General features: G+C 45.1%; 1 protein-coding gene across 1 annotated transcript in view; it reads left to right on the top strand.

Moving 5' to 3' along the window:
* Positions 1–25,897, top strand: part of AGBL4 (AGBL carboxypeptidase 4) — a 1,434,684-nt gene that overhangs the window by 1,235,152 nt on the left and 173,635 nt on the right. The window contains exons 7-8 of the mRNA XM_075532449.1: positions 993–1,082; positions 15,274–15,388. Of these exons, the coding sequence (XP_075388564.1) occupies positions 993–1,082; positions 15,274–15,388 (205 nt within the window). The remainder of the gene's footprint in view (positions 1–992; positions 1,083–15,273; positions 15,389–25,897) is intronic.

The raw sequence follows: 25,897 nt of genomic DNA, 5'->3' as shown, positions 1-25,897 counted from the left end.
CCTCCACCCATTCACATTTGGTGTGATTTTGTTCTGGATCTTAAATGCCTGATACCTGATCCCATTGACACCTCATGATCACACAGGCTGCTGTACTTCTTCCATGTGGGTTTTGTTGCTTGACAGCTAGATGGCCGCTTGTTTATTTTCAAGCCTTTAAGACTTCAGTTGCTATATCTTTGGATAGCTGGTCACAATCAGCTTTCTTCATCTTGTATATATATATATATATATATTTAAGGTTGCTTTGTATTTTTCCATTTTTCTAATTATTTAAGGTAGAAGGTAAATCATGTATCTATGAACTTTATCAAGACCAGACAAGAACTTGCATTCTAATCTCAGCTTTCCCATCTGTAACTGTGTGTGTAGGAACCAACACAACATTGTCTCAGAGTTAATTTCTGATTCTGTAAAAAGGGTATGAACAGTGCAGGTCGTTATGAGAATTATAAATAATGTATCTAATATGCCTGATATATTGGTAATCAAATGACAGAGGGTGTGTGACACAAAAAGGGAATGAAATGGCAGCTTTTGGTTTTATTGTTAATATAAATAGCTACCTTCTTTATCATTTACTAAATGCTTACTGTGTAATATCCAAGGTGTAAGCTTTCGTAATCACAATAGCCTTATGAATGAGAGATTATTAATATCATTTATAAATGAACCTATTGAAACTCAGAAAGGATACACAATTTGCCCAAGGTTACAGCCAGTGTATCTGAGATTAAATTTGAGAGAAATCAAAACTCAATAATAGCTTATTGAAGCAAAGATAATGTGGTCCTTTTAATATTGGGTATCCTAGAACATATTTAAATTAATACAAAGTAGGTTGGTATTAATGGGTCTAGCTCAGTGATGTAAGTGGTATCAAATGGCAATCACCCAGGTTGCTATCCACCCTCCTCCAACACCCCAGTGCATGTGTCAGCTTTCCTCATTCCAATCCCTGCTTAGAGACCCTCTTTCATTTAATCTTGCAGAGAACCTTCGCGAAGGAGCAGAGCAGAAGGTGGTGTTCATCACAGGACGAGTCCACCCAGGGGAAACACCGTCTTCCTTGGTGTGCCAAGGTAAGTGGCAGGATCTCATGTTTATCTTGTACCTGTTCATCACATCCAAGTAAGGCACTCTGGTGGTTTCAGAAACAGCTTCGTCCCATGATGGGCCATTGTAGGGAAATGTACTTCTTGAAAGAGGACTGTGGTTGGTAGGTGCCCTCAAGTATCCCAGCAACCCTATGTACAACAGAACAAAACACTGCCTGGTCCTGCTCCATCCTCACAGTTGTTCTTACGTTTGAGCCCATTGGTGCAGCCACGGTGTCCAACCACTTGTCGAGGGACTTCCGCTTTTTCACTGCCCCTCCACTTGACCAAGAGTAGTCCATCCTGACAACATGTCCAAAGTACACGAGACAAGTCTCACCTCTTTGCTTCTAAGGAACATTCTGGTTGTCCTTCTTCAGAGAAAGATCTGTTGATCCCTTTGGCTGTCCCTTGTACTTTCAATATTCTTCTCCAGCACCACAATTCATGTGTATCCATTCTTCTCCCGTCTTCTTGATTAAGTCCAACGTTGGCATGCATATGGGGCAATGGAAAATATCATGTCTTGGGTCAGGCACACCTTAGTCCTTAAAGTAGCACCCTTGCTTTCCAACACTTTAAAGAAGTCTTGTGCAACAGATTTACCTCATGCAATTCTTCCTTTGATCTCCTGACTGCTGCTTCCAGGAACACAGATGGTGGGTCCGAGGAAGATGAAAGCCTTGACAATTTCAACCTTTGCTCCATTTATCATGATATTACCTATTGATCCTGTTGGGAAACATTTCGTCTTCCTTTCAATGAACTGTAATCCATAGTGAAGATTGTAATCCTTGATCTTAATCAATAAGTGCTTCAAGTCTTCCTCACTTTCAATAAGTGAGGTGTGCCATCTACGGATCGCAGATTGTTAATAAGCCTCCTTTCCATCCTGATGCTGCATCCGTCTTCATATATTCCAGCTTTTTAAATTATTTTCTTGGCATCCAGACTGAATAAATATAGTGAGGGGGTACAACCCTGAAGCACACCTTTCACGGGTTGAAGCCACGCAGTGTTCTTTTGTTCGGTTCTCACAATTGCCTCATGTACAGCTTCTCCCTGGGCACAATCAAAGCGATTCATACTTTGTTAGGATCCACACAGTCAAATGTCTCTACAGTCAATGAAACAAGTAAACAGCTCTCTGGCATTCTCTATCCATCTGGCTACAATAATATCTTTTGTTCTACATCCTCTTCTGCATCAGGCCTGAACCTCTGGCAGCTGTCAATGAAGTGTTACAACTATTGTGGGATAATTTTCCTAAAATTTTACTTGCAGGTGATCTCAATGATATTGTTCTATACTTTGTGCATTATTGGTTTACCTTTCTTTGGAATAGGTACAAATATGCATGTCTTCCAGTTAGTTGACCAAGTAAGTAACTATCTTCCAAATGTCCAGGCATTGGCTAGTTAGTTCTTCCAGTTCTTATTCAACTTGTTGAAAAATTTAAATTGGTATTTCATCAATTCCTGCAGATATGTTTTTGGAAAATGTTTTAAGTGCAGCTTCAATTTCTTCCTTCAGTACTATTGATTCTTGCTTATATGCTACCTCTTAAAATAGTTGAATATCGATTCGTTCTTTTTGGTATAGTAACTTTTTATTTTTCCATCTTCTTTTGATGATTCTTATATCATTCAATATTTTGCCTATTATATCTTTCAAGGTTGCAACTCGTGGCTTGAATTGTTTTATTTAGTTACATATTTCAGTTTAAGATACTCGGAGTGTCTTCTTGCTTTCTGGTTTCCTAACTCTAGACCTTCCACTTTTCTTTATAATATTGTTCTTTGTCTTCTCAAACTGCCCTTCAAAACTCTCCATCACACTCTTTAACATCATCATTGCTTCCATTTGCCTATGCTACTCTATCCGTAGAGCAAGTTTCAGAGCCTATTTTGATATCAACGTTGATCTTTTCTTTCTTCCTGGCTTTTTAATGATTTTTTAAATGAATGATGTCCCTGATGCCCTCCCAGAGCTCATCAGGTTTTCTGTCATTAGTGTTTAATATATCAAATCAGTTCTTGAGATGATATAAAAAATTGCAGGGGATATACCCAACAGTGTATTTTGGACTTGTTTTTATTTTCATCATCTTCAACCTAAACTTATGAGCAGTTCATGTCTGTTCCAGTTATTCCCTAACCTCATTTTAGCTGCTGATACTGAGCAACTCCATCATCTCTTCCCACAGATGTAGTTAATTTGATTGCTGAGTTATATCAAATAATGGAGAACATTTTGAACAACAGGAATTCCTGAACACCTAATTGTACTCAAGCAGAACCTGTGCATAGACCAAGAGGCAGTCGTTTGAACAGAACACAGGGTTACTGCATGGCTTAAGATTAGGGATGTGTCAAGGATGTATGGCTGCTCCATACTTACACAGTCTGTATGCTGAGAAAATAATCTGAGAATCTGGACTGCAAAATGAAAAATGAGGCATCAGTACTGGAGGAGAACTCATGAACAACCTGAAATATGTACATGGCGCAGCTTCGTTTGCGGAAAGCAAAGAGGACTTAAAGTGGATGCTGATGAAGATCCAAGATTACAGCTTTCGGTGTAGATGACAGCTCAACATAGAGAAAACAGAAATGCATACAGCTGGACCAATAAGCAACATCACAATAGACAGAGAAATTATCGGGTTTGTCAAGGATATCATTAAACTTGGATCTATCATTAATGTTCACGGGACCAGTGGTCAAGACATAAAAGGAAGTATTGCATTCGACAGATCACACACACACACACACTCTCCATAAGGTGTTCAAAAGGAGATGTCAGTTTGAGGACTAAGATACTTCTGACCCAAGTCACATTTCCGGTCACCTCCTATGCACGCAAAACCTGGCAGAACTGATGCTTTTGAAACGTGGTAGTGAAGAATTCTATGAACTGCCAGTAGAATGAATGAATCTGTGTTGAAAAAGTACGACCAGTCTGCTCCCCAGAGATGACAAAGGTGAGATTTTGCCGCATGGACTTTGGACTTGGTATCCTAAGGGATGAGTCCTTGGAGAAAGCCATCGCACTTGGTTAGCAGAAAGTCAGCTGAACAGACTCTCAACCAGATGGATCACCCTCTGGCTGCAGTGCTGGGCTCAAACAGAGGATCGCGGGGGCCTGTGGGGCAGGGCTTCATTCTGTTGTGCAGAGGGTCGGTATGATTTGGAACCAACTGCCTGGCTCCTCACAACAACAGGATATGTGTACCTTTAAATGTATTAGGTGCTTTGTGATTTCTTTCTAAAACATACTGCAATCTGTTTTATGCTGCGATAACAACGTGAGTTCCGCATGGCCTCTCTCTCTGCCAATGGTTAGTGTGGTCAGAGGCTTGACATTGCTCACCTGCCCAATGGGAGAAAGATGAGGCTGTCTGATGCTGCAAAGATTTGCAGTCTCAAAAAGCCTTCTACAGGTAGCTGTGAGTTGGAATCAAACCAATAGCAGGGGACTTGATTTTGGCTTAGTGGGTGTCTATTACTTGTACATAAGATATAGGATTTATTGTGTGTGTAATATTCTAAGCACGACTGAAACATGTTACATTTCTTAATTAGTTGTTTAGTCTAGTTCAATTACTAATATCGACGGAATCTTTACATATGAGAAAACTGAAGCTTGGAGAAGCTAAATAATTTATCTCATTTTCCTCTCAAAATGATCATGAAGTCAAAAGGCTATGAATAAACAAGATGTAGATGTTAATAACCGAGGGCAGCCACATGTGGAAGTGTCAGGGAATTTGGAATCGGATGATCATGGACTCAACTCTCCACTGCCATGTCATAGCAGTGTGACTTTGTTTCTTCAAATGTACCTGCAGAGAAGCAACACCTGTGCAGGAAAACTGATGAAGGCATGAGATTAATGTAAATAAAACGCCCCATTCTGTGGCCCCCACCCAGCAGATACTCACAGATGTTGCCGTCTTCCCCGTGGGAATCTGAGGAATGAAGCATGTAACCTGCTTCGTGAGCAGCAGAGCTCTGTGCAAACACAGGCACAGGTTTTATTTTCCCAGCTCCTGCTGTGCCTTCCTCCTTTTTTTTTCCTAAAGGAGAAGAGTGAGTTTCAGGGAGAGGAAATGAATGACTGACTCAAAGTCAAGGAGTTTTAAGAGGCATGGCTGGGGTATGCCAATTCCTTGGCAGTCTCACTTCTGGGTTTTTCTCCCCATCATTGTCCTTGGAGTGACCTCTCCAAAGCCCCAACTGATTTCACCAAGCACTTCTCTTGCAACCATCTGTTAGTTTCTGAATTTGGCAGCGACTGTCCCTCCGCTGATAAGATGGGAACACCTCCTTTTCTTTGTTTATCAAAGACAGTAGCCAGACCACAAATATTTTCATCTCCGGCAGCCTAAGCCCCTATTCCCACCTCCTTGGGGACAGGAGACATACGATAGGGTCGCCGTCTCATTCTACAGCTCATCAAGGAGGCAGAGAGAAGTCAAAGGGGTGGCACATCCTCTCTATGACGACACTGCTTTCCTAAGCTGGCCCCGTAGACTTATCCACGTTTACTCCTTGGCACGGCTTTCCAGTGCTCACCCAGTGCTTTCCTAAGAGAGCTGCCAAACTACTCGGTGTGACACTGACGCCCCTCTGGGATCGGAGTGGCCCCAGTTCTTTGAGATCAGCCTCATGCATCCAATCTCTACACAGCTCCATAATCGACAGATGTCCTTCCCCCAACCCCAGGCCTGTGCACCTGCTGCTTCCTCTGCCTGCAGACACTGTCTGCACACCTTCAACATACCTCTCCTCTCTCAACCCTCGTTTCCTATAAGACTTCCTCTATCCTGCTTCTCTCACTGAGCTCCGAGCCTGTGCCGGCATTGTGAATAGATCGATGACCATCAGAATCCCTTTTATTTGCTATAAATTCTGTTTCTATTTTTTCCTTCTTATTTAAACTATGCGTTATTTAGACCTAGAGCTGGCTCTTCAGTGTCAATTTCCACATCTATACAGCGGGATCATATTTTCCATCCCTTGAAATTGTTGCGCTAAAGCGTTGCTGTTGGTTCTAGGATGCAAACACTGAGATTCTAAAAGTACGCATCCAGGTTACGCAGCTAGTGCCTCACACAGGGAAACTGACTCCCGAGCCCCTGCATGCTGCTCTATGTGACTCCGGGTGGAAAATGCGGGAGGGGGAAGCCTTGTGTTTAGAACAACACAAAACACTAACCACTCATGGCAATGGATGTGCAGCTACGCCGATGAGCATGTTGAGGCTCAAGAAGGTCCAGTTGTTTGCCTCCGATCAGCCAGCTAACTTGTGGCAGGTGTGGCCCTGAGGCATAACTCCCTGACATGGGTCCTACGTTTATAACTCTCCTTGGAAATGCCCCATTGCTCCCTCCTCTAGGCAACTTAAGAGAGTCATGAGGTCCCCTTTTTCTCATAACAGGACTGAGGCCCCATCTGCCCCAGGGTCCCTCAGCTCATAGCCTTTAGCTTGTCCTCCACATGGCTTGTCCCCCACCCCACCCTTCCTCAGCTGATCTTGTTCTGGGGCTGGATAGGTGAAGGTGTGGCCTGAAAAGAATATGGCTGAGATCCATTCTATTCTGTTAACTCCTCTTCATGAACTAGACCACTGACCTTGAGCAGGGAGCAGGCATGTGTATCTGGCCGGCCCCATCTGGCTGGGACCACAGTTCTCACCACTGACCTGCAGATGCACCTGCTGCTGGGAGTAGCCTGGGGCCCTGTTATCCCAGCACCCTGGAAGCGGGTGCTAAAGAGCATTGGCTTTCTCATTGTTCTGCTTAGTGGTGGGCTGCGGTTAGACCTCCCCTCCCCCAAACCCCACTCATGACCTCTGACCTCCAGCTACATTGTGAGAAATAAAAGGCATCCCCGTGTTTCCGTGAATGATTGCAGTCTCTGAAGCTGCCTAGGTGTGGATCCCTGCTATCTCACTAATTAAGTTTGACCTTGGGAAAGTTGCAGAACCTCTCTGTGCCCCTGTTTCTTTATCTGGAAACTGAAATGATGGAAATCTTACCTCATGAGGTCGTTCTAAAAATAAATGAGTTGATCTCTCTAGAACATGTAGAGCACTACGGAGAACACAGTAAGCACGCTAGAAGCGTTGTGGCTCCTATTCTGGGTGAGGGGAGGGGCCAGCACTAGTCAAGCACTCTGTAGACGCCAGGGCCTCCATGGGGCATTTTATATACATTTCTGCTAACCGTTATTGGGGACACAAACCCAGGGGCAGGACTCCAATATGGTTCACTTTTCCTTGCTGTTTTCCCAAGAGTCTTTAGCTTAACCTGCCTCATTTAAACTGGGAAGTTTGTATTGGCTGGGATAAGAACCTGGGTCTCTGAACTAGATGGCCCTTTGTTTGCCTTCAAGTATTTAAGACCCTAGACATCATATCTTTTGATAGCTGGGCTCCATCAGCTTTCTTCACCACGTTTGCTTATTTACCTGCTTTGTCTTCAGCAATTGTGTCCCGAAGGTGAGCATCATGGAATGTCAGTTTAATAGAACAAAGTGTTCTTGTGTTGAGGGAGTACTTAAGTAGAGACCCAATGTCCATCTGCTACCTTATTACTAAACCTATAAATATATGTACACAGATCTATTTCCCCATCCTCATATATAAATATATTTAAATATGTACATACCTGTATTTAGACCTCTATAAATGCCCTTTGCCTCCTAGTTCTTTCCTCTATTTCCCTTTACTTTCCTCTTGTCCCACTATCATGCTCACCCTTCATTTGGGTTTTAGTAATTCCTCTTGGCTACATTAGCCTTGATCATGCTCTACCAGGCCTCCTACACCCTCAGAAGCAACAAAGGCCACATGGAAGAAGCACACCAGCCTGTGATATCACGGGGTGCCAAAGGGATCAGGTATCAGGCATCAAAGAACAAGAATTAAATCATTGTGAATGAGGAGGAGTGCAGATTGGGGACCCAAGACCTATCTGTAGGCAACTGGACATCTCTTTTCAGAAGGGTCGTAGGGAGGAGACGAGCCAGTCAGGGTGCAGTGTAGCAACAATTAAACATACAACTTTCCTCTAGTTCTTAAATGCTTCTTTCCCTCACCACCTCCTGTCATGATCACAATTCTACCTTACAAATCTGGATAAACCAGAGGATGTACATAGGCACAGATAGCAACTGGAAACACAGGGAATCCAGGACAGATGACTCCTTCAGGACCAGTGCTGAGAGTGGCAATACCAGAAGGGTGGAAGGAAAGTGAGATGGAAAGGGGGAACCGATTACAAGGATCTACATATAACCTCCTCCCTGGGGGAATGGACAACAGAAAAGTGGGTGAAGGGAGATGTTGGAGAGTGTAAGATATGACAAAATAATAGTAATTTATATATTATCAAGGGTTTATGAGGGAGGGGGATCAGGGAGGGAGGGGGAAAATGAGGAGCTGATATCAAGGGCTCATGTAGACGGCAAATGTTTTGAGAATGATGAGGGCAACAAATATACAAGAGTGCTTGACACAATGGATGGATGGATTGTGATGGGAGTTGTAGGAGCCCCCAGTAACATGATTTTGAAGAAAGAAGACCCTGGGTCTCTGATTCCTGGTCAAGTCAATGATCTTTCAGACAACCATCCTAAAGTTGTTAGGAGCTCTCCCGTTGAAAATGTCCATCTGCCAAACAGTCTGTCCTCCAGATTCTTCCTGGCGGAATGGAGTAAACCAACATTTCTGGACTGCTGCTGTGGAGGGTGCTACGGGGCAGGGAGATCAGCGAAGACTTTGGGGTTGGACAGTCCTGCGTCTGAGCCCCAGGCTTCCTCCTATGAACTGGGGGCCTTAGGCAAGTCCTGAGCACTCCCACTTCTACAAACTGAGGGCCGCAATAGCTTCCTCAAGGAGGTGCTGGAGGGCTCAGATGAGATCACGTATGTCAGTGCCGGGTAAAGCAGCAGGCACAACTAAGTCACCACGCTTGCCTCTTCTCGTTTGCTCTTTCATGGAAATCAGACCTTTCCGAAAGGCCGGGGCGGTGGGGGTGCTGCATGTGACCTGGCGAGTCAGTAGAGGACTGGAAATTGGGTGACCTGCTTCCCCGCTTGCTATGGCTCCTCTGCTGGCTCCTCCATGCCCAAGTGACCCCTAGGGCCCATGCTGTGTGGTTAAAGAGCCCGCTTTCTCCTCAAGAGGCACGCTGCTCAGCGTTGTTTGTGAGGGTAAATGGAGAGAGAGAAATGTGCAAATGTCCACACGCACACCGTCCGCTCACAACCGCCCACAGGAGCAGCCCCCGGGACCAAGCACAGCCTCACAGTCCCATCAGGGATGTGGAGACCATTGCCTCCGGAAGTTCACACAGCTCCTGCCGTGTTGGAACCTACATTCTGACTACAGGCTTCTTCACATCTGCTGGCTCTCCCTGTCATAGCTGCTTCCGCTCCCAGTCTTCCCACACTCCCAGTTTTCTCCCCAGCAGAATATCCCCCCTCCTCCATTGCTTCCCTCCAAGCTGTTTCCACACTGCCCCTGGGGGAGCTCTCCAAAGCCCACACCTGATTCTATTGTTTCCTGGCTGAAACCCTTCCGATGGCTCTCTAGGGATCTCTGCGTTGTTCAGTTGGAGCCTGTTCACCTTCAGCAAATCCCTGCTTCTTCCCCTAGCAACTCTCTCAACACGCCTCGCACCCTCACACCAAATAGGAACCACCAGGAAAACGTGTCTCCCCCTTTAGCAGGTGGCAGACTCTAGCCTTGTATTAGCTAGTTTAAATCCTTGCAATAACCCACAAGGTAAGTATGATCTATCTTCTCTTAACTGATGGGGAAACTAATAACTGAGCCTCTCAGAGGTACAGGTCAGACTGCTAGTGAATGGCAGAGCGAAAAATCAAGCCCAGTTTCAGAGTCTTCGCTTTTAGCTATTGGCGTTAAAGAGCTTTCTGTGACTGAGTAAGCTGTTTTCTTTCGCACGTCCAAACCAACCTTTTCTTAAGCGTTTCCCTGCCTGCAATGCGTTCTCCACGGCACCCCTTTCATCTAGCTTACTTGACTCATCTTTTGAATCTCCATCTTCCAGGATCCATTGCTGAGTCTCAAGCTGGCTCAGGAACCCCCTCTAGGTGGTTCGCTGTAATTTCCCCAGCAAAACTTGGACCATGGCTCTTTGGAGAGTTGTGTTTTTACTGCACATCCCACCAAGAATGTCTTATTCATCTGGAAAACCCAGCAACTGACCTGAATCTCCATCGCAGACATCCCAGTGAATGTTGGTGGGACGAGTGATTATGAGTTCAACTAACCTTACACTTTGTCAGGGTGGAATGAATTCCTGCAACTAATTCATCAATGGACATTTATTAAGGATCTGCAGTGTCCCCAGACTTGAACCAAACACTCTGGGAGGAATAACAACAATCAATGAAAGATCCAATGTTATTTGCGTGGCAAGGTTCATCCTGGCCAAACTGGGGGTGACACAAGGCATAGAGCTCTGCCACCTACTTCAAATTCACTACCACTTTTTTGTGCCCATTACCAAGAAAATTGATCCAATAGAATACAGAAGTCATCCAACAATATTGTTACGATCACTGGCAAGGAAAGGTTTGCTCAAGATCACTCAAAAGCAGTTATGACCTTATACTGAACGAGGGACTGACAGAAATTCAAGCTGGATACCAACGAAGATATAGAAGGACCGATGTTACTGATTCCAGATGAATCATGCCGGAGAGCTGAGAATACCAGAACGATGCTTACCTGTATTTAATTGACTATGCAACGGTATTTGATTATGTGCATCATAACAAATTGTGGGTAGCATTGCAAAGAATGAAAATTCAAGAGACGTAACTGTCCATGTAGAACCTGTGCGTAGAGAGGTAGGTAATCATTCAAACTGAGCAAAGGTGTGCATTCAAGTTGTATCTTCTCACCATAAATATTCAATCTGTATACTGAGCAGACAATCTTTTCAAATGATGAGAGAAGCTGGCTTACATGAAGAAGAATGCAATATCAGAATTGGAGGAAGCGTCATTAATAATATGCAATATGCAGATGAGACAACCTTGCTTGTTGAAAGTCAAAAGGACTTGAGGACTTGACGCACTTACTGATGAAGATCAAAGCCTACAGTCCAGGACAACCTTCGGTATGGATTAAGGAGCCCTGGTGGTTTTGTAGGTTCTGCACTGGGCTGCCAACCACAAGGTTGATGGTTCAAACCTCCATGAACAGCTTTGTGAGAGAAAGATGAAGTGTTACTGTAACGACTTACAGTCTCTTCACAACTGAATCTCTGAGCAACATCCGGTGGGAGAAATGGAGAGAAGATTGGCGTCATCAAGGGTTTCACTATACTCGGCTCCACAATTGATGTCCATGAAGAAAACAGTCCATAAATGAACGGATTTCCTGCATTGAGTAAATCTGCTGCAAAATGTCTCTTTACATTGTTAACAAAAAAGGGAAAGATGTCACTTTAAGGTTTGTCTGACATAAGTCACAGTATTTTCAAGCTGTTCATATCCATGTAGAAGTTTGACAATAAATAAGAAATACTAGAGGAAAAACTATGTCTTTGAATTGTTGTGTAGACAAAGGTTGTCGAACATACCAAGGGCTCCCATAGAACAGACATATCTGTGTTGGAAACACAACCAGAATGTTCATTAAGAGAAAGAGTGGCGAGACTTGGCCTTACATACTTTGAACATGTCATGAGAAGGGACCTGTCCTTGGAGAAGGACATGATGCTGGGCCAGGAAAAGAGCCAGTACAAGAGAGGAAGATCCTCAGGAAGATGGAGTGAACCAGTGACTGGAACCATTAGTTCAAACACAGCAATGATTCTAAAGATGGCACAGAACTGAGCAGTCTTTCAATCTATTGTACGTGAGGTCTCTGTGCACTGGAACCGGCTAGATGACACCTAACGACATTAACAAACTCCTCTGTCTTCCCATCTTCCATCTTCTTGATTAATTGGCTTGGAAGAAAGGACCTGACACACTTGTTTGCTGCAGGGACACTGGTTGATCATTTCTCTCAGCTGGAGGGAGTCTTATTCTGCTTGGCTGATGAAGGGAGGTTATTCCCTTTAGGGGCAGAGGACTAACATAGCTGAAGTTATAGAATGCAAGGGCGGTATACCGTACTGGAAATTGTTTAGACAAGAGTAGACCCAGGAGCTTACTAAATGTCACCCCCAAATTGAGCCAAAAGTGGGACCCAGGGTCGCTCACAGTTGGTTTGTTGTTTTCCCCAAATTCGTGTCCTTGTTCCTAAATTTGACCCCTAAGCCCACTGCCATCAAGTTGACCGTGACCCTGTATGACAGAGTAGCACCTCCCTGTAGTTTCCAAGGCTAATCTTCACGGGAGCAGACAGCAGCAGCTCTCTCCGTGGAACAACCCCTGGCTCCTCGGTGTGCACCTCAGAGTGTGTCCCCCTGTGCCACAAGGGCTCCTCCATGTCTCCTAGGTAGAAAAATCCACAGACTAAGACTTCTAGTTAGTTCTAAAATCAACCCTCCCCACTGTCCCCATTACCTTTAACCTCTGATCTAAGAGAAGTGACTCATGCACATCACAGTTTTCAAGCCCTGTGAGTTAGGCGTTGCGCTTCTGATCACAAGGTCTGTGGTTTACACAGAGCAGCATGAGTTGCTATCTGTCAGGGTGCACAGGTTGGCAGTGGGTTTGGGAGTGGGCAGAAGGGGAGAGGATACCAAGCAGTGGAAACACAGACACTGTAAGACACTGACACCGCAGTTTTGAGATCAGGTATTATAACTCCCACATTAAGATGAGGGGGCTGTTCAGAGGTTAGTAACTCTTTAGCTAACAACCACTCAGGATTCGAACACAAGCCTCAACTCATTCTTTCCTTGGCGCAAGCAGTGCTTTTGGTTCATAGCCAAGAGTGGTTCTTCTCTGCTCTTGCTTTCTCTCCTTGCTTCTCTCTGCTTACGTCCATTCCCACCTCTATCCTAAAGCCAAACATCTCCTTCCAGTTTCCTAAGCAATGTGAATGGTTCATGTTGAAACGTCTCTAACCTCAAGCCAAGCGATGGGACTAACACCCACGCCGGGAGAGGGACTTGTGGACAGTGGCAGCCTCTGGTCTGGATTTGTTTTCTCTTATGCTCTTATTAACTCTGCCTAATTGGCAGCCCAATTAATCTGCTCGTCTGTGACAGAGGATGGGTCGCAATAAGCCACCCCATTCCCAGACGTCATTTGCCGAGGCAGTGTGCTCGGGCCCTGAATGCAGGCTGGCTCCTTGATGGAGGGCCACCCTGGGAGCTGGGGTCAATTAGTGGACAGATTAAGCAATTATTACCCCCTAACAAGGGTGCCTGGCATCATTACCCCGCCTGTTTACTGGCCAACTGCGGCTTTAATATGAGGACCAACAAATGAATCAGGGCATCTGGTCCTTCGCCGTGTCTGCCGAGAAGTAAATGATGTCCAACTGGCTCTCAGCTGCCTACGGCTCCTCGGCCCTGGCTAATGAAAAGCCTGAGATGTCCCTCAGTGGTCGCAGCTTTTGGGAGCATGCTCTGGAGAGAGGGATCATTCCAAGAGCTAAGTGCCTGCACTGGGCACATGGATTGTTCTCATTTCCCTACTGCCTCCCTCCTGTCAGTCTGTCAAAACCAACCTATCTTCCAAAGCTGAGCTCATTAGTTTCTTTATTCATGAAGACTTTCTTACATTTTCTGGCCAGGGACGGCTCCCCCTCCTGAAATTTGGGAGCTTTTTGTGCTTCTCTATCATTTCCTGGCAGTGTGCTCACGCCAGAGTGTCCTTTTAGCCAGTTTTGTGTGTCTCTGATGAAGACCTTGAAGCACAGAGGAGAGGGCAAAAGTAAGACTCAGAGGTGTTTACTTTCCCACTGTGTCAGTCTGGGGAGACTAGAGAAACAAATCCATGGACACACAGACGGGTATAAGAAAGAGGTTTACATCCAAGAGGAATTGAACATTGAGAAAACATCCCAACCCAGTCCAGTCCAAGGCCATAAGTCTGATATTAGCTCATATGTCTGATACCAATCTATAAAGTCCTCTTCAGACTCATGAAACACATGCAATGAAGCCAAATGAAAGACGATCACAAGCCACTAAGAGAGGTGTCTTCTGCCTCCAAGGAGGAAGTACCAGATTGCCCAGAATTCTCAGGAGAAGGCCATGCCCACACAAAAGTCTCATTGGCTATCTCCAGATTGACGGCCTAGACTCCACCCCTACACTCTTAATCCTTAAATTGACACCAGATTAGGTGACTACCAGACCCACCCTCTGTCCTGTAGAGAAATGCCAGGAAGACATCAGAGAGAGAGTTACAGGGTCAGGTTGACACTCCAGAAAGGTCACGCAGCCTCCAGTGGCAAGGGCACAGCCGAAAGGTAACTGCTGCCACCCAAGTTCAATGTGATGGTGCCCGGATTAGAAGAGAGGCAGAGGGAGCGAGCTAAGAGGAAGATTTGCTAAATTCAGACACTGGTTGGACTTGGGGACTGCCTGGCAGTGGGAAGTCAGGGAGAATTACTTCAACTGGCTAATTTGAGTGGCTGGGAGGTGACAAGGTAGTGTTGATGCCGCAGAGAGACACAGAGTAGCGGGGGTCTGTGGGGTCTGTGAACAGCACACGTGCAGCATAGGAAAAGGAACAGAGTCAAAGAAACCCCTTCTAGAATGAGGTTGGCCGCGTCCCTTCTCTTCTCTGCTTCTTGGTGTGCCGACTTGCATCACGAGTATTTAGATCGCTAAAGCCTACAATGGTGTAGCCATTGGAACCAAGGCGAATGTTCAGCCAGCAGTGACTGGGTGAGCAAGCAGCTCCCAAAGTATTGTTCAGCAGTGCCCTGCTTATTCCATCTCCGTTTGTCAAAACCTGGAGGGTGCTTTAAGAAATGGCGCAAATGCCATCTTTTCTTGGATGCTCTCCCTGTTCTCTCAAGCAGGAAATGCTCTCCGCTCCCTGCCCATGGGCTCCAATATTATTTCTTGAACAATCTGTGCCTTGTAAACAGAGATGTGTTCATAAAATATCTCATATTGAGAGAGAGGACCTATTAGACTCATATTGTGTGCCAAACAAAAAATAAGATGTTCCTTTCTTCTTGAAACACTTTGAGATTAACATACATGCTTCTCTTTCCCTAGGGATTATTGATTTTCTTGTAAGCCAGCACCCAATTGCCCGTGTCCTACGAGAATACCTGGTCTTCAAGATTGCACCAATGCTCAACCCTGATGGCGTCTACTTGGGAAATTATAGGTAAGGGGCTGGGGAAGATGCTTGGAAGCTGATGACCATAAGACAGTAGTAGGGAAGCAAGAATAAATATATAAAACCCTAGAGATTGTGGCCTCTAGTCACCCTTCATGTCTAAAAATGAATTCATTTCCTTGACTTAATTTTCAGCAAAACAATAGAAAGCTCTATTAGGGGGACAATAACACAAGGCAGTAAGCACACCTCCGAATAACCAATCCTCTGAGATCAAAGAGGATTTTCCCAAGGACAAAATTAAGAAAGGTTAGGCAAGAAAAGGAGGAATAGAAACAGGAAGCAAGAACTGGAAAGAATGTGGAGTAGGTGAGGTTTCATTGCAGTTATTGAAACCAATGTGATGAAACAAAATGTGTATGAGTTATTGAATGGAAAATTGCTCTGCTCTGTAAAACTTCACTCAGTTCACAATAAAAAGAAAAGAGAGAGAAGAAGAAGAAGAAGAAGAAATAAAGGATATATTTATGAAGAAGAAACTGCCCTTGAGTTTATTCAGGAAGCTTCAACTTGACTTTGGTGAATGTGGCTGGGGAGTCTTGACTGTTTTGCGCACTGTCTACCTTAGGCACCTGCTGGGGTTTCCTGGGAAAGCAATGAGCCAGGAATCAGGAGACATAGCATCCGTGTAGACACCTACTTCCAGTACAACTTGAGAAAGTCACCTTCCATCTTGGAAGTTCAGTTTATCTTGTAGGAACAACAGAATAATCATTTACCTGTCAGGGCCTTCAGCAGCTTTGAACAATATGAGAGGGGTGATCATGCTCTGCAGAGTGGTAGTTATAATGGTTCTGCTTTGTGTCTGTGTTTTGTCTTGGATATTATTGAGGAAGGAGATTACTATCCTAGATCGTCTCAGCCAGCCCCACAGTCATTGATCATACATGTTGATCTCTCCTTCTCTTGGTTTAGTTCCTAGAGGTAGAACATTATATTCCAGTGCTCACTGGAGTTCCAAAAGAACACTGAGTCATTTCGGAGATACTGTGTTATGACATTTATTTCATAGTTCAGAGAACTAACTGCCTGACTCTACCACATGGCATAGTGGTTACACTGTGGGATTCAAACCGGAAGGTCAGCAGTTTGAAACCACCAGTCACACCTTGGGAGAAAGATAGAGCTTTCTACCCTCGTAAAGAATTAGAGTCCCAGAAACTGGCAGGGACAGTTCTACCCTGTCCTATAGGGTCAGTATAAGTCAGCATCAACTAGACAGTGGTGAGAGCTTCAGAGAGCAAAACAGGCCTACAACTTTTAAGATCCTATTTAAACTCTTCAGCTTGGTAGACTTTTTATGATCTAGTGCCTGGTGTCCATTGTCCTGCCTTACTTCCCATCTTTCTACCCTACCTGCCACCTTCCCTTTTTATGGCTCTCAGTCTAAGCACTGTGTGCAAAGCCTGGTTCTCCCAGACATGAACTGCTGGCCCATGCTGCCTCATTTTCACATGCTCACACACACTGCCCTTTGCCCAGAGCCTCCTCATCCTGACTACATTTCAACGACTCATCTGAAAAGCTCAAGTCATGTCCCTGTCTCTGAAAAGTATTTTCCAAGCCTCAACACAATGGCTTGCTCCCTTCTCTGAGATCTCAGACTTGGTTGTTGAATAAGTCTTCTCCCACTGCATCGACTGTGGATCTGAAACATCAGAGGGCAGGATGTGAACCTTCATCAGCTTTCGGTCCTCAGTGCCTAGCAGCAGACATCAGCACATGGTGGATGCTCAAAAAGTGTGTGATGAATACGAGAGAATGAAATAGATAACTTTACTGATGAAAAATTGGAGGTTCAGAGATGAGATGAGAGCGAATTCTCCAAGGTCAATGGTTTTAATTAAACTGGAACTCAGATTTCCTGACTTCAAATCAGGCCCATTTTACATAGAGTTGGTTTACTATGTTGGGAAACTCAATAGACAAGTGGGTCCAGAGGGGCTTGCTGATGTTCCTAAGTATGTATGAGTAAGCAAAAGCTCATAGGACAAAACGAAGCCTTAAGAAAAGACGGTTTTCCTTCTTCTCTTAATTAGCAAACCCACCCACCCACTGCCACTGAGTTGATTCTTACAGTGACCCAGGGTAGGTGGTCAACCTTTACAGGAGTGGAAAGTTTCATCTCTTTCGCTACGAGCAGCTGATGGGTTTGTGCAATGTGGTGCAATGCTTACCTGACAGCTCCAAAAGTGATGGTTGATTAGCATTTATAGATTTTATGAATTTCACCTTCCTTAGACAGAATGCACCCTTCATGATAATGATGGCAAAAGGATCATTTAATTTATATGAATATTTATGTTTAATTATAAGAGCAGCAGTAGTCAAACAGAGGCCAAAGTGTGCCTTTCCACACACTTATTTATGTCATCACCCACTCCTCAGAGGAAGATGAGCTAGCCTTGACCCAAATACCTCCCTGTCTGCGTCTCAGAGAGTCGACAGGAGGGATAAGGGACCAGGTGTCTTCTGTATGTCTTCAGGCTCTAGGTTTTGGTATTCTGGGATGGGTGGGGGCACTACATGATGAAGATCTTGAGCTCACAGAAATGCTTTCATATTAAAGTTTTCAACTCTGGCGTTCTCCTTGTGAGAATATGTTTCTCATTATGATCCTTGGGAAAAGTTTATGAGCACAGATACCAATCCTGTTGCTAACGCAGCTCTGAATAGCAACGAGAAAGCCTGTCAATTATGAAAATCCACTAGTAAAGCTATGGATACTATGAAAGGGGAAAAAAGGAAGATGGCGTAGATATGAGAGCTTTAAGGTACCTTAGAGATAGACCAACCCTCTTCAGAGTCAAATTATTCTGCAGAACGGTATTTCCCATGGTTTGGTGGGACTTGCCAAAGCATTAGAGTTGAGGCACTTGTTTGTTATGCAAAGTGAAACATATTCACTTACAGGATTTCTCAGAATTTTTGCCTACCCGAATAAACAGTGACTCTTAAAAGGGCATGTGGTGCGCGCTGTTTGCCAGAGGTTTGAGTTATGGAATCACTTGCCTATAGAGATTGGTTTTGTTTTGTTTGTTTAGTTGCATGGGGGTGTGCAAAGTGCAATTTGGGATCATTTAAAAATTAATCCTGAGAATGGCTAAATGAAAAGGGGACGACGGTAATCAGTGCCACTCACTGAATTGTCCAAGTCATTGGGATGACGCAAAAATCATTGGGTTGATGTGTGTTTTACTCTGCATGTTTTCACGTGCACACGGAATGCTTTAAGATGCATTTTGGGGAAATGGTACGTTGAGACTGAGTCGCCAAGCCTTCTCACACTTACCTCATTAAGCCCTCACAGAAACCCTGCTCAGGAGGGACTCTGTTAATGTTTTTCTACTTGTAGATACTAAAATTCTACTCAAAAAAATTTCAAAAGAGGCCAAGAAGGGAGGATGCTGAGCAGACAGAGAGGAAAGAAGGATGAAGAGAGGGGGAACAACACATCTCCGAATTCTAACTGCAGGAGGAGCCAGACTTCACAGGCAGCCGCTCCAAAGAGCTGAGAAGTGGTGGGAGGCCAGGCTGCTTTCTCTCAGGCCCTCTAGCCTGTACTTGAACATCTCCCTTGGTGTGTGGTCTCTCAAGTTCCAAAAGAGGTAATCTACCTACCTGAGGTCATGCGCCTGGAGGGAGCAAGTGGAGATGCTGCTCTGTCAGCACAAACTGGCCTCCTCCTGGTCCTACACTGCTTCTTCGTCCCCAGACACCGAGGGAAGAAAATAGAGTGGCCTAGGCTGAAGGTCGTGGCCTAGGTGGGAGAGTCAGCTCAAAGGGTCACTTCCCAACAGAGTGCAACATGAAGGCAAGGCCTTTGGGGAGGAGTCAGTGAATTGCTCAGGCTCTAGCCCTAAGTGTCACTCAGGTCAGATTTCGAGTTCCAGTTCTGCAGACTTGCTGTAGGATTTCAGGTAAGTTACACAGCCTCTAGAAGCTTCATTTTTCTTCTCATCTGTAAATGGGAATATTAAAAAGGTTATGGGGACTTTATTAGGTAATTCACTTAAAAAGCAGTGCTGGGCATATTGCAAGTTCTAAACAAAATTGTATTTCTTTGATTATTATTGCATATTAAAGAAGCCTGTGATCCAATCTAAGAAGCATAACTAGGGAGATTTCCCATAGTTGAGCATGCTAAGCTTCTATTTAATAAGTACCTGTACTGCAGTATTTATAGTAAAATAGAAAAAGCACATGCTAGCATATAATAGCAATGGATGGCAGCCATATCTGGCTAGCTACTGTTCTTTAGTATACAGAGTAGCAATATTTACTAAGTAGGCATCTTCATATGGTTCTACCCTGTGGGTTATGGGAACAGTCTGTAGGAGCTATACTACAGTTTAAAATGACAATATATCGGACTATAGTCAACTCAATAGTAGCTATGTAGAACAGATTGTATTAGGTGATATAGGAAGAGGTCATTATATTACAGTATATGGTAAAAACCTAGAGCTAACTCTACATCTTGTCTTGCTTGCTACACTCCAATTGCATAGGTGTTCTGGTCTTAGGTTTAGTGCTCTTTCAAAGAGAAGCCTTCCCATCCGCTTCCATATGTAATTCATCTTTTATTGTGCTTTTCCATAGCACTCTGAACTGTCCTTTCATCGCCCTAACCCCAAATTGTAATTGTGTCTTATTTTGAGGATTGTTTCTTTAAAGACTACATAAAGCTCTATCCTGTAAACTCCACAAAATCGGGATTTCTCTATATCCCCAAAGCTTGGCACGGCGCCTGGCAGAGTGGACCGACCCTTGCTATACATTTCCTGAATGTGTGGCAATGAGCTAAACAACAGAATGCACTAACAGTGTGACGATACACAGCTACCATCCATCCCCAGCGGAGCCTATCAGCAGATGTTGTCATTTACCTTCACCCACAAGGCTTCCTGGCCACGATTGCTTTGGTCTTTCGCCGGGGTGACATGAATGCCACCAGGCAAATTGCGAGGAACTGCAGTTAGGATTTAGCAAACTCTGGATTCACAGCCACACTTGGCTATTGTACAAGTCATTATACTTCAAAGGCACATACAAAACACGACTGAACCGTCCATCAATCCTTTGAGAAAGGAAGTCTGGTTTTTATTCATTCCATTTCAGCCAAGGAGAAACTGGGATCAAGGTGAAAAGCTCTGTTCTGGACCACGGGCTGTCTCCGGGAACTCTCCCCACTTCCCAAAATGGACTGTTCCTTCGATCTAACTCCCCCTCACCCTGTGCCTCCTTGTCTGTCCTTAGACAAGGCATTTCTCTTCCTCTGGCCGCCCTTTCTCTTGGGCCCAGTTATGCAGGAAAAGGACAAAGAACCCTTGCTGTAGCAAGTTAGTACAGCACCAGGGAGGGGTCCTGCGGCGGGGGGCCTTGCAATGTGTGCTCTAGAGATGTTGCTCTAGAGATGTTGGTGGTCCAGGGGAGGAGGGAGGGAGGGAGGAGAGAGAGGATACCGGCTCTAGAGTCAAGGGATCTTGAGGAATAAATATCCCTGAGGTCCCAAAGGAGTTCGAGTTGGCACAGGCTGAGTCCGTCTACGTTTGTTGGTGCTTCTTGGTGTCTAAGTTAGGCATGGCTAGCCGCACGCACTGCAGCATTTGCACACGTCCTCTGCCACATCCCTTCCCCACTACTTCCTTTGCAGAGAAGACAGGCCCAACCCCCACCTCTACCCTGCTGTGTTTCCTTCAGCACATGTGTGATACGCAAGTCTCCTCGCAGGCTCTCCGTCTCCATATGACAATATGGAACTGCGTTGGGTTTGCATTTCTTAATTAGGCGCTTGTCATTGTGTATTCCATAAAGCCACGTATAAGTAAACAGTCTTAGACCTTTGAATAAATTTATTGGTTTTATTTATGTTTCTGGGCATAAAAATCTATAATTACCAGGTACAGCCTCAGTATAACTGGTATTTAATGACAATTACTTTTTTGTTACCATAGAAATGAGTCCAAAGTAGCTACCCATAATTTCTCATTTCCCAAGCCTCACACATGCTGAATTGCAATATTACCATAGTAATTGCCTATTAGTCATCATAAAATACGCAGTTACCCCAAAGATAGCAGGATGCTGTGAAATTCCTCGTCTTCAGAAAGCCTCACTGCTTCTTGAGAGTGTGGGGGTGGGGAGAGCAAAAGACCGCTCTGGGAAGTGCAGCATGACTGTGCTCCACTGCACACCACCACAGAGCCAACGGCGGGAGCAACTGATACCACGTACAGGCTCACACCTTTATTCCGTCTCTGGGTGCTGGTGATTGTTGTCTAGAAAAGCATTCTTCATTGCGGTAAATCCAATTTAAGGAGAGTGCATTGAGGGCCCGGTGAGTGTCAGACCCTGGACCGAGTCCTGGGGAAGCAGGAAATCAGAGGCAGTCCTTGCCAATGAGAAGCCCACAGTAGAGGTGTACATGATGCTAGGGAAGCCGAGACACATTAACAACAGCTAGTGGTTTTTAAGTGCTTATGAGCGGTACATTGTACTCAGTCACCTCATGTAATTGCCACACCCACCCTAGGATGGAGGTAGGATTATAACCTTGCTTTGAATTGAAGGTGAAATAAAGATGCAAAACCACCAGGGAATGTACCCTGTTTCCCTGGACAGTTTGTGAACTTTAACCTCCTATAGTTTTAATCTCTTACTACACTTTCTTCTGAAATCAGGGAGTCTTCCAACAGGGGATAAAAGGGGTTATGTTTGTTTTGTTTTTTAAAGGATGAAGTATGTATAGTTCACCAAAAATAAATGGGAGGTAAATAGGGTTAAGCAGCAACATGTCATTAGTTCAGCAGAGGGTGAAATGCCAGGGTAGGTGTCTCCAACACAAATATGTTGACATGATAACCGTCCTGCCTCTCACACCTTGACATTCCAGAACCAAAACCTCAGTAAACTGTCCAAACTAGAATAAAATGTAAAATACATGTCAACGATCTACTTGTTTTATGACAGCATCAAAATTGCATAGTTTTCATTGAGCTAGAAATAAGAAAACAAAGATCAACTGCAAGTATCACGTCATCTAGAGATCTGCCAACTCCACGACACATTGTCGCTCTTTGCCCATTGGGTCATGGTCCCCTCGGCTGGGTTCTGTTACAGCATCATTGAGCCTTGGAAAGGGATGGGAGCTCAGAGACACCTAGTTCAGTGCCCAACCCGAGGCAGGCATCATCTATGAGTGATGGCCATGGCCTCTGTGCTTATTCTATCCAGGCATCTCCAGGGAGTGGGTGGGTCCTTCCCTTCCCCAGCATCATGCCTGCTGATGGCAGCTCTGACTATGAGTGTTCATCTTTAGGCTAACCCTTCCATTCTGTCGCTTCTGCTTCTACTTTCTGTAGGATTTCTGAAGTGCCCATCATTGACATGATAGCTCTGAACTACCGAAGATGTGTGTGCCTACTCTCCTCCATTCCCCAATCACACCAACCTTTGCCAGCTCTTCCTAGACAGGCTGAACATCCCCAAACCCTTCCAACGGTTCGCATGTAATCATCTCCTTCCTTCCCGACTGTCCTCCGGATGCTTGCTTTTGTGTGTCGCTGAACCTTGGTGTTCAGGACAGGACGATTATTGTGAGGATGACGATAGCTAAAAGCCATTGGACATTCTGAGCTTAACACTATTCTTACTCTTTGTATGTATCGCTGCATTCAGTCCTTAGAACAATGCTATTATCACCCTCACTTTACAGGTCACGACACTGGAGCACGGCGTGTGTAACTTCCTAAAGCTTATAGAGCCAGTTAACAGAGTCGGAGTGGGAAGAGGCAGGGCCAAGCCTCACTCTGACCCTGTGATTCTTCTCATCTGGCCTACAAGAACATTGACATTGAAATCACCTTCGCCTAATCTTTACGTCATTTCCACTAACAAACTACACCACCACTCTCCTCCCATTTCCTTTTATCCATTTCTCAGAATGAGCCTATAGGACAGAGCAGAACTTCCCCACAGGATGTCCAAAGCTGTTGGTACACACAGAAGCAGACGGCCACATTCTTCCCTCCTAGAGCGGGCTAAGGGTTCAATCTGTTGACCTTTTGGTTAACAGTGAGCTTAACCACTGCGCCACCAGGGTTCCCCCATCTTCTTCCAAAAATACCATGGCATTGGGAGGGCAGGGATCATCCTCATTGTAACCAAGCCACACAGAGGCTGAATTGCTCAAGGTCATGCAGAAAGTCATCAAGGATCTCTGACCTTGGAATCCAGATAAAGCCCAACAAACAGCAGAGGCCAAGACCGAACCTTCCCTCCCTGTGACTGTTCTCCTGCTATCTGTAACCCGAGAGCTGTTTATTTGGAGGCCGAAAGGACATTGGGGCTGGCAGTCTAATCAGGTGTCTAACCCACAAGTGCACACCGACAAAACCAATTATTCAAATGAGCTTCCCAGCCTGGTTCCATGGCAAAGGCCAGATGGCTGGGTGTCTATGGAGGCCGCGCCCCATCTCTGTCCCTGCCAGCAGCTGAATAGCATTTTAAAGTTACAGTTGATAGAAAGTTGATTTTAATAATTGACTCTGCAGTGAAGACAGACCTCAGAGGAGACAGTAACCCAGAATTGGTGACTGGGGAGTCTGGAGGAGCAGAGGAATATGATAGAATTGAGCACTTCATCATTCCTGGTCTTAGCTCCCAAACCAGTGCTTCTAGAGTGTCAGCTCTCTGTGCCAACTTGCTCAGTGGCTCCTCGTTGCCCACATGAAGGAACCTGAACTCTGTATCCTGGCATCCAGGGCAGCGCTGAATTTCCTTCTCGGTTTCACCCCCCACTGTCCACCCTGCTCTTTCCTTCATACCTCTCCCCCCGCCCCCATCCTCTCCTCACATCTCGGCCTTTGCTGACATTCAGCCCCTGCTTAAGAAGCCTTGTAACTAAACAGTGTCTCCCACCTTCTTTCTCTATCCTCTCCTGCTGCTCACTTTCCTCAAACATCCTCACAACACACGCTTCGTCCCATGCACTGAGAAAGGGAGGCTGGCTGTGCCTACGAGTTTGTCTCCAAGGCGTTCAAAATCAGAAGGGAAGAAAACTGCCCTGCTGGAGGGACACGGAGGACCGGAGAGTTACAGTCAACCCTAACCCATCCTGGAGGATCGAGAGCAAGAGAAACCCTGGAGAGCATCCTTATGGACATATATTGTGTGAAACGAGTCTTGAAAGATGAATGGGAGTTAGCCCGAGGAAGAAAAACCAAAGGAGAAACATTAATAACAGTGGTGATGATGATAATAATAATAATTAACATTAATTATACTTATACAAGCCGCCAGATACTGTTGGGTCTGAAGCCTCCAGAGTATTATTTCCACTAGAGATTTAGGGATGAAAATTAATCATACTCCTGCTGTCATTCTCATCCTAATTCTATCACTTTAAAAAGAAATATGGGGATCAGAAAGGCAGACGTCAAATATTAGCCTTTATTACTGATGAAATCTCAGTTTTCAGGGTTTGTCTTCTATGTGTGGCCGAAATCGGTTTCCTTTTACATCTCCCCAAATTCAGCCTCCCCACCAGCTGGGCAGGAAGTGCGCAGCCTTGTGGAAAGCCCACCATGGAACGCTGAGGAGGACAGGCTGTAGCCTACAGGCTGTCGGCTGCCCGTAGGCAGGCAGATCCAACAGAGATGTGCCAGGAGCTATTCGAGCAAGAAGACGCCGTCCTTCTCTCTGTTTGAAGCATTGGGTACATTTTACCCGTTCAGCAGAGAGCAGCAGGGGAAAGGCTGCACTTTTCATTCCTGGGTACTGGAAATTCCTTCCACCCCTATGAGTAGGAAAGCTGTGGGTGCTTCTTCCCAACAACCTTGTGGACTTCTGAGTGGTTCTTTTATTATCTTCATATTACAGATAAGCAAAGTGAAGCATGCAGAGAGGTTGAGTAATTTTCCCATAGCGCCACAGAGAGGAAGACAGACCCAGGAGCCAAACCCCAAGAGTCCGTTGTGAAACCCAAATGCTTAGTCACTGAACCCCATGACATGAGCCCTGAGAGCAGGGTCTGGGGGACTGATGCGTGGTCTGGAAAGGCTGGCAGTGCGATTAGGGCATCTATATTGCATCTGGTTTATGCAGTTCACAGATAATAAAACAAGTGGGAGCTGAAGTCCAGCTCAGGCGTGGCAAATTTATAACTTGATGGAATTGCCTGAGGCCAGAAGCCGTAGCAATTGACTCATAGGCCACGTGCCATTGTAGCCTCACGCGAAGTACAAGGTGCACCGGTGGTGAAATGGCTAAGTACTTAGCTGTTTACCCAAAGGTCAGCCACAAAGACCCAGGGGATAAAGGGCCTGGCGACGTGCTCCTGTAAAGATTACCGCCTAGGAAACCCGATGGGGCGCTTCTACTCTCTCCTTCAGGATGACTACGAGTCAGAATTGACTCAGTGGCACACAACAGCACCATTTCATATGACAACAACATGTAGGTCGGGAAAGTGAGTGAAGAAGCAACTGACTTAAA

This window comes from Tenrec ecaudatus, chromosome 1 (assembly GCF_050624435.1).
Source record: "Tenrec ecaudatus isolate mTenEca1 chromosome 1, mTenEca1.hap1, whole genome shotgun sequence".
Classification (NCBI taxonomy): domain Eukaryota; kingdom Metazoa; phylum Chordata; class Mammalia; order Afrosoricida; family Tenrecidae; genus Tenrec; species Tenrec ecaudatus.
The sequence above is the reverse complement of the archived record's forward strand: the minus strand, read 5'-3'. Positions and strand labels throughout refer to the sequence as shown.